General features: G+C 43.3%; 1 protein-coding gene across 1 annotated transcript in view; it reads left to right on the top strand.

The window, feature by feature from the left end:
• Positions 1-5,191: 5,191 nt before the first annotated feature.
• LOC126235982 (solute carrier family 23 member 2) overlaps positions 5,192-9,980 on the top strand; it is a 281,884-nt gene continuing 277,095 nt past the window's right edge. Inside the window, exon 1 of the mRNA XM_049944964.1 lies at positions 5,192-5,331. Within this exon, the coding sequence (XP_049800921.1) occupies positions 5,227-5,331 (105 nt within the window). The 5' untranslated portion in view covers positions 5,192-5,226. The remainder of the gene's footprint in view (positions 5,332-9,980) is intronic.

Below are 9,980 nucleotides of genomic sequence, written 5' to 3'. Positions count from 1 at the left end.
ACGAGAAAAAAAATCACAATATCTTCTGATTAGTGAACAGATCAAACACACATGATCATAAATTGCGTCATATTCACAATAGGCAAATGTTTGAAACAACCAAGAGCCTTTTTATTCAGTATGGATTAAATGGTATAAACCGAACATAGCAATCACTGAAGTGGCCATTTACAGCTGCTCGCACTCTGTGAAAGTACAACACTTAACCCTACAAATTTCAAAACTTGCCTCTGTCACTAAGTAATTGTGCTAGTGACGGTGTCAGGATATGAGAGTCCAACTTTACGACAGAAAGAACACGAAAAACTGCTAGTAATTGCGAAAAACGCATAAAACTAGACTTTTAAATGCGTTATCGTTGAGCGCTTCCTGGAGTGAATAATCAAGAACCATGAAACATGGTGCTGCACAGTCAACACAATTCAGGGCGACCATATAAAAATTGGTGCGCAATGTGTTTATGGCACTTCGTGAAGTAATCTAAGCAACAAAGAGACCATTCGATTGCATCAGACAGAATATGGAGTAACAGTTCGTACCACACGAACTCATGAGGTAGTCAGTGAGAACAGGGCAGATGGCGAAGGCAGTAACGTTTCCCGGCCTCTACGGTCGACTGTCCTCTCTCCCCGTGATTTTTACCTGTGAGATAAGTTTAAGGGCCGGGTGTGCTCAAATAATCCCCACACACTCGAAGAGCTTCAGCAGCACACTGCAACCACTTCTGCTACCATCCCCAAGGGAGATGTGCTAGGAGCCTCACAGTTTCACGAACCGTAGGCAGTGCTGCAACGACGTCAACTGGGGTCATTCCCAGCATCTACTCTAAAGAACAATAACCCTGTTCATTAACATTACTTACGAAGATATGAACAGCAGAGCGTCCTTTTTAAATAGCATCCTATATTTTATTCGGCAGCCCACATACTCACCTCAAGACCTAGTGACAGAAACCAAATGGGAACACAAGGAAAATGTCACAAGTCACTAAGATAACCGTCTTCTTAGCAAAACAATAATTACAATAATGTGTTTTAATTACATTACAATAATGTGTTTTAATCACAAGGTGGGTACATGTAGTACAGTAATGTAAAACGTTTAAGAGATATGCACTGAGGTGACAAAAGTCACGTGATACCTCCTAATGTCGAATCGGATCTTCTTTTGCCTGCTGTAGTGCACGAACCTGACGTGGCATGGACTCAACACGTCGCTCGAAGACCCCTGCAGAAATGTTGAACCATGCTGCCTGTATAGCCGTCCATAATTTTGAAAGTATTGCTGGTGCAGGATTTTGCGCACAATCTCACCTCTCGATCGGAACTTATCAAACCATGTAAATTTTCTCCAGTCGTCTAGGGTCCAACCGATATGATCACGAACTAATAAGCAGGCGATGTTGTGCTGTTAGCAAAGGCACTCGCACCAATCGTTTGCTGTCGTAGCCCATTAACGACAAATTTCGCTGTACTGTCCTAATGGATACATTCGTCGTACGTCCAATATCGATCTCTGCGGTTATTCGACGCACTGTTGCTTGTCTGTTAGCACTGACAACTCTACGCAAACGCCGCTGCTCTCTGTCGTTAAGTGGAGGCCGTCAGCCACTGCGTTGTCTATGGTGAGAGGTAATGCCTGAAATTTTGTATTCCCGGCACGCTCTTGACACTGTGGATCTCGGAATTTTGAATTCCCTAGCGATTTCCGAAATGGAATGTCCCATTCGTCTGGCTTCAACAACCATTCCGCGTTCAAAGCTTGTTAATTCTCGCCGTGCGGCCATAATCACGCTCGAAACCTTTTCACATGAATGACCTGAGTACAAATGACAGCTTTGTCAATGCAGTGCACGCGATACCATAGCCATCTGTATTTGTGCGTATCGCTGTCCCTTGACTTTTGTCACCTCGGTGTATAGTGGACAGTAGATTTATTAAAAACTGCATCATTATTACTTTTCTTTCATTGGGGTTGAAGGTAGGCGAAATGATAAACAGAGGAGCCCACAGCGGTTGTGGCTACTCTTCGGATAACTTGCATTCTCCATGAATGAGTAGCATTTCTACATCCTCTTAGCTGGTGTACATCATGTAGCTATTCAAGCTAAGACTGTTGTGTCCTAGAACAGGAAAATCAAAGTTAGTTTTTTGTTGCTGTTTTAGTAACGTTGTGTTTGCGTGAGTGGTGCACTGTCATCCCTGCCTGAACAGTTCTCGAGAAGAAGAAGTGGATTATCGATTAAAAAATACAGGATGTTACTTAAAGAGACGTTCAGATATTCATATCTTTGTGAGGAAAAAGGTCACATGATAGATAATAATGCTCGTTAATGTGCCCCTGGGAGCTCAACAGCATCCAGTTCTTTTTTGAGGTGTGACATATAGTGACGTAAGAGGCACGCGACCATTTTATGCATATGGGGATACCTTATACATTGCTGTTATCGTCGCTGGATACAAATTTAATTTGGGTTGTAATCTATATTTGTGTTTATTGTAATTTAGAACTGACTGATTATAAACATACGTGATAAGCAAGCACACAATACAATGTATGGAAATTCGTTGAGTCAAGAGAGCCTCGAAACTTCTTTTGTTGGCAACACTTCATGTCCACATGCACAAACAAGAAACAACAGTAATGCAGGGCACAGGAATGATTCTACTTAAAGGAATAAACACACCACAAACCTATAACAGTCTGGGTGAAAACATTGGAAAATATGGAAATGTCCTTTTCATATATCCATCTGTTCCTCTGTTTACAGGTTTCTTCCAATTGATAGGTCACATTTAAACATTTCACTGCATATAATCTATACTGTAATACTTTGCACAAGTTATTGTTCACATGCTTTAAGGCTGATTGAAAGAGCACGGGAGCTGTAGAGGCTGAGATTAGAGCGGGTTGTTGAGGTTGGGACCAGGGTTGGAGGGAGGGTGGACGATGTGGCGCTGTTTGTGTGTGTGTGTGAAATTTTTGTTTGTTGTTATTTTTATGGTAGACTGTGAATTGATTCGAATATTAATATTGTTGTTCTTTTTCCGTTATTGCTGTTTTGGTCATTGAGCATATTTTCATATTTATTTACAGCCTTTGTGACAAAGCAAGATTGGGCCACACCACCCTACTTTATCTAAAAAAACATAATTTGTAAGTTAAAGCACACACACACACACACACACACACACACACACACACACACACACACACACACACACACACACACACATATATATATATATATATATATATATATATATATATTTGCTATTACTCTTATTCACACTTTAATGTTGGTACTAATATAGTTAAAAATATTAATTAATTATTTTGTGTAAAGAAAACTTATGTTAAAGTAACACCTTCCACATCATTACGAAATGTTGTATTCATGATCTATGGAACAAGTATTAATGTACAAGTATGTATGTATGTGAGCACATGTTACACAAAATATTCCCTTCAAAACCTTATTAGTCAGGTCAAGCTATTTACTGTTCTGAATTTGTTGCAATAATTAATTTCAGTAGAAATACAGTAGTTCAAAAGTTATAGCAGTTATGATGGTTCATACAGACAGCTATCCATAAAAACATTGTGAGCTAATGCGTTAAATCTAATGAAAAGACCTCATTCACTACAAAGAGTTATTTCCACTGATATCAGTTATCTAATTATGTTTCCCCAAACTTAATTAGTTTATCAGGTGTTGTTAATTAAATATTTCAACTAGCCCAAACTTTCAAAACAGATTATGACCAAAGTACTGTAGCATTCCAGGATCTGGCCATATACTTCCGTTAATCTGAAGTTTCTGCATCCAGTGACGCCAATATTATGTGACAACCTTCACCAATAAAGAATTAAGTAATTTTCAGTAACTACATTGCATCACTCTATGTGTAATCCAGTGAGGCGCAGTGCGTATACAAATTTGGTTCTGTACATTCTAATAGCTTCTGCTCGTATCCAAAATTCGTTAAACCAAATTTGATTATAGTTTCACCTACCAATTAGGAATGAAGGGAGTTTCAAACCATCACTGAATAACCAATTTGCTCAATATTCTAGCGCGAGTCTTAAAGGCCGAAGCTGGCGCCATTTGAGTGAAGTCTACTTTGAGTACACGTTAGTAAACGTTCACTTTTGGCTTTGACTTATTTCGGTCAGTATGCGTTGAGTCTCAGCTTTGCTTTCACAAATCTTAGCATTGCATCGATCACGCCATTGGTTTACGTTTGTTGTTCCTTCGGCACCACGATTCCGTTAGAGAAAAGCATGCATTACGGTTTGTATTCGGGTTCATTTACATCAGCCTCTGGAACAGTTAAATTACAATAGAATATTGCATAATCAATAGTTTGTGAACTCATCTGCAGGTAGTGAGCAGTATCATTTAGAATGCGAGTAAAACTCTTGAGTATATGTATAGTTATTGCCACTGTATATTGTCGGAAGATTATTTAATACTTCATTTGCTTGTAAGATACTTCAGAACTGCTCAGATGGTTGTTAATGAGCTGCTATTGCGACTGTTAGTAAGAATTTGTAATAGTAACTTTTGTAAAGACTAGCAGACAACATGACATTTAATGTTCTTTCGCGTGATTCTCAAATGTCCGTTTCCCTCACCTGTGAGATTCAGACTGTATGAGACATCTATAGGAAATCAGTGACATTCATAAAAGTAGGAAGAACTTTCAGCCTTAAACTATAATCCAATCGTTTGACTTTTCACGTAAGTTTCCTCATGGTGAACCAACGTGTGTGTCCGCAACTACCGAGTGCGGATGCTCCTACAGGTAAGTGACGAAATGTGAGGCCTTCTGTGTGAAATATTCTTCCTGTAGTGTGAGAATCCGCTTTCTTTTTTTTTAACAGCTGAGGAGAAATGGCTGCAGATATTAGTAATACAAACTAAATTCCTTCGATACTTTTTTTATTTTGCTTCTGGACAAAAAAGTTATTTATGGTGGTCAAGATCGATGAGACACAGCTTGTGCTATCCACATGAGAGAAATCGGCTGCGCCAAGGTACGAAGCTCCCTACGAAACTGTAGATCGTAGCACGCGAAATTGCGTCGAGGTCACGGTCGCCCTTGACCCGTCGAAGTTCTCCAGGCTGGCGCCCCTCTTTGTCCCGTGCGGCCAATGACGTAGCAGCCAGCCGGTCTCGGCAGCCACCGCTGGCTCGCCATTCAGTGCGGCCCGGCGACCGGTATGGCAACATCAGCATCGCGTTCCAGCCAGACCGGCACCGGCGTGGACGCCGACCCGGCGGTCCGCAGCCCACTCCTCGCCGCTCACCGACACACACACGCGCAGGTATGGCCGAACGCTTAGTCATTGGAGTGCAACAGGATCTCAGGAGCAGGACAGCAGCCTACACACGTTTCGTTCGGCTCTGGCTCGGCTGTACGACTTATTCTGGATCCAGTGCTCCGTACTACAGAAATTCGTTGTGAAAGTCACTGTTTTCCTCAGTAACACTCGACATTCGCTACACTGTAGCTCTTTGCCAGCATAATACGAATGAAGGCGCTCAAGATTTATCGGGGGAAGATGGATATATTACCGCCAAAACTGACTAAAATAATCAAAAATATTTGTCAGGAAATTAGGAGAAACTGACTGCCTTCCAGAGCAAGAGCTACACGTACAAAAGAACTTCCGATTGTGTGTCTCCTGATGAACCATTCGTGGGTACATACTTCTGTTGTGCTTCTCATGTCCGAGACTCATTTCCAGGGTTTTGACATCTGTGGTCTGCTTATTTCTTAAAATAAGTTATTCCTGTGCCATACACCCACTGTATCTGTTTATTTGTGCACACGGATATCAAGCGTAACCACCATACGACGTTTCGAGACTGTCTTGCTTAAATCAATTTCCATATATGTTTCTGTGGGCTTGATTATCATGTATGTGTATCCACTTGCGTGTATCTGTGCCAAAAGTCATGTCTCCTCTTCATTTGTATTCATTCTAAGTCAAAACGCTCTGCTTATGTAATTTTATTAGTGGCATCATGAGTGGTGTATATATGCAGTCTTCATGGGTAGCGTCTTCGTCTCGTAGCAACGTTTCAATGGAATGCGTCTCCACCATCTTCAGGCGAATTGATGGAGACGCATTCCATCGAAACGTTGCTACGAGAGGACGACGCTACTCGGCTGAAAACCCGTGAAGACTTCATGTATGAAATTCGCCGAGAAAGCCTGCATTCACATGCATCATGAGTGGTGTCCGAGATGTTCAAATGGTTCAAATGGCTCTGAGCACTATGGGACTTAACATCTGAGGTCATCAGTCCCCTAGAACTTAGAACTACTTAAACCTAACTAACCTAAGGACATCACATACATCCATACCCGAGGCAGGATTCGAACCTGCGACCGTAACGATCGTGCGTTTCCAGACTGAAGCGCCTAGAACCGCTCGGCCACTCCGGCCGGCATCCGAGATGTACTCATAGTCTGCGTTGGAGCTCCAAGTCCGTAATTTTTACAGTGCCGAGTTCGATCGCTTATGTCTTACTGGAAATTAAATGCACATTCTTCATCGTCTTTGGATCTGTACAAGAGCAAGATTTATGTGCAGTGTGATAAGTTTCTGTGCAGTTTTAACGTTCCTGCTACAGGATGGAATAGCGGGGCACATGTCACAAGGATGTGTCTTGCACGACACTTAGCTAAAAAAACTGTTTTTTCCCTTATAAATCATGTTCATTGTGTTTACACACGCAGCACGCACTAACGTTATTTCCGGTGCAAACCAAAACAAGCAAGACGTGTCGGATCCGATACCGCATTGTGGTAGGAAGGTTAATTGAGAAGAAGGCACTGTGTATTTTGAAACTGGCTAGAGTGCCGTTAGCGCCGCAAAAGTAGTCAGGGAATCCGACATAGTATCACACTTAGAGGACTGTATACTGGATGAGTCAGTAGGAAAGGTTGATGCTTTTGAGTAATGATAGTATTAATGATTCTCAACAAAAAACTTCATACTCACATTTGCCCTTTTCCCATTGGTTTCCGAGATAGAACACATTTAATGTACATTTTTATTTATTTTCTGTATTATTCAAACATTGTAATTGTTTACAACATACCACAGTAGTGTAGAGGAAGTTGAGACGAATGATTTGATACAGTACGCTTGTGGTCTATCAAGTTGGGAAACTACACTCATTTCCACAAGAAAGCGAACGACGTAATTGTAAAGCTAACGTCCGCAGCGACATGTCTGTTAGTCTCGAGTCTGTAATCATTGAGCTTTTGCAGAATGTATAGACAAGCAGTGTGAGAGTTAAAGTCAGTGTTCCTTGTAAATCATCCAAAGGGACCAAAGCTGTCATATCGAGCTGCTGCTAAAATTCTTAGGAAGTCAAAGACATTCGTTGCCAAGTGGGTCAAACGATATTTAGAGGTGGATGATTCACCGGAGAGATGGCTAAGTTGCCAAGATACACTCCTGGAAATGGAAAAAAGAACACATTGACACCGGTGTGTCAGACCCACCATACTTGCTCCGGACACTGCGAGAGGGCTGTACAAGCAATGATCACACGCACGGCACAGCGGACACACCAGGAACCGCGGTGTTGGCCGTCGAATGGCGCTAGCTGCGCAGCATTTGTGCACCGCCGCCGTCAGTGTCAGCCAGTTTGCCGTGGCATACGGAGCTCCATCGCAGTCTTTAACATTGGTAGCATGCCGCGACAGCGTGGACGTGAACCGTATGTGCAGTTGACGGACTTTGAGCGAGGGCGTATAGTGGGTATGCGGGAGGCCGGGTGGACGTACCGCCGAATTGCTCAACACGTGGGGCTTGAGGTCTCCACAGTACATCGATGTTGTCGCCAGTGGTCGGCGGAAGGTGCACGTGCCCGACGACCTGGGACCGGACCGCAGCGACGCACGGATGCACGCCAAGACCGTAGGATCCTACGCAGTGCCGTAGGGGACCGCACCGCCACTTCCCAGCAAATTAGGGACACTGTTGCTCCTGGGGTATCGGCGAGGACCATTCGCAACCGTCTCCATGAAGCTGGGCTACGGTCCCGCACACCGTTAGGCCGTCTTCCGCTCACGCCCCAACATCGTGCAGCCCGCCTCCAGTGGTGTTGCGACAGGCGTGAATGGAGGGACGAATGGAGACGTGTCGTCTTCAGCGATGAGAGTTGCTCCTGCCTTGGTGCCAATGATGGTCGTATGCGTGTTTGGCGCCGTGCAGGTGAGCGCCACAATCAGGACTGCATACGACCGAGGCACACAGGGCCAACACCCGGCATCATGGTGTGGGGAGCGATCTCCTACACTGGCCGTACACCACTGGTGATCGTCGAGGGGACACTGAATAGTGCACGGTACATCCAAACCGTCATCGAACCCATCGTTCTACCATTCCTAGACCGGCAAGGGAACTTGCTGTTCCAACAGGACAATGCACGTCCGCATGTATCCCGTGCCACCCAACGTGCTCTAGAAGGTGTAAGTCAACTACCCTGGCCAGCAAGATCTCCGGATCTGTCCCCCATTGAGCATGTTTGGGACTGGATGAAGCGTCGTCTCACGCGGTCTGCACGTCCAGCACGAACGCTGGTCCAACTGAGGCGCCAGGTGGAAATGGCATGGCAAGCCGTTCCACAGGACTACATCCAGCATCTCTACGATCGTCTCCATGGGAGAATAGCAGCCTGCAATGCTGCGAAAGGTGGATATACACTGTACTAGTGCCGACATTGTGCATGCTCTGTTGCCTGTGTCTATGTGCCTGTGGTGCTGTCAGTGTGATCATGTGATGTATCTGACCCCAGGAATGTGTCAATAAAGTTTCCCCTTCCTGGGACAATGAATTCACGGTGTTCTTATTTCAATTTCCAGGAGTGTATAACAGATAATGGCGGCGATCGGATTAACTATTACGTAACCGTCCAATTAACAAAACATGTATTTTTATGTAAACATATATTTATAAAAGTGTTTTATTTTATACAGATAGCGGCGTACACTTTCTTATGGAACTGACTGTACCTCAAAGTGGCCTGCAAAACTATCGAAGCTACATCGCTTGCGCGTCGCTCGAGATTTTCAGTATTGTCGCGTTCTCTTCGTGCAAACTATTGGTCCTAGAGAAAAGATGAATAGGACTTTTCCTGTAGGAAATTTAGTGTATCTTTCGTTGGAGGGTGCGGTTTGAGAGTTATTCAAGAGAAACGTACAAAAGTGATATTAAATGTGTTCTATATCGAAAACCATTCGGAATATGGCATATGTCTCATATGTAAATTTTTCTTCACAATCAGTAACACTGTCAACCCTCAAGCCGTATATCTTTCCTCCTGATCACCCACTATATTCTTTGTATCGCGTATCACAGTTTGTGATTGTTAGGCCTTCGTGAAATGCTTCACAGTTATCGGAAATTAATTGCTAGGTCTTAACTTGAACTACATACAGCAACTGTTCACAGACTATTTTTGTGGCAAAAGGATTTCTGCTTGTCAGCCTTCTTCACTTGGTATAACAAAATTACATCTACGTGAGTACCATGTGTTGTCGGCTGCATTTTGAACAATAATTTCTATAGCCACCACGTTTCTCGAGTTGTTGGTCTTATTTATATGCACTTTCTCCGTAACTTTTACTGTTTTGTTTCGCATTTATATACATAATACCCACACAAATTCAACTTCATTGATATACGGCAGTAATGCAGCGCAGAATTCACCCTGTTGTCAACTAACGTGTTCAAAAGGGGTCTGGTTGTTGTATTTCTTGAAGTAATTCAATCCACAGCCACACACGATCTATTGTGGATAAATTAATGTTAATAGATATGTTTCTAGGACACCGCCGCCTTTTGTCAGAGTCATTCCTGTTTCGTTTGCAGACAGATCTCACTTATGCAGTTATCCAAATCTGAAACACAGCCGTTTGAACGCTCTTGTCGGGTGCGTCATCGTCTGGACT

The sequence above is a fragment of the Schistocerca nitens genome, chromosome 2 (genome assembly GCF_023898315.1).
Source record: "Schistocerca nitens isolate TAMUIC-IGC-003100 chromosome 2, iqSchNite1.1, whole genome shotgun sequence".
Lineage (NCBI taxonomy): Eukaryota > Metazoa > Arthropoda > Insecta > Orthoptera > Acrididae > Schistocerca > Schistocerca nitens.
Note: the sequence above shows the minus strand (reverse complement) of the source record. Positions and strands in the feature narration are given on the sequence as shown.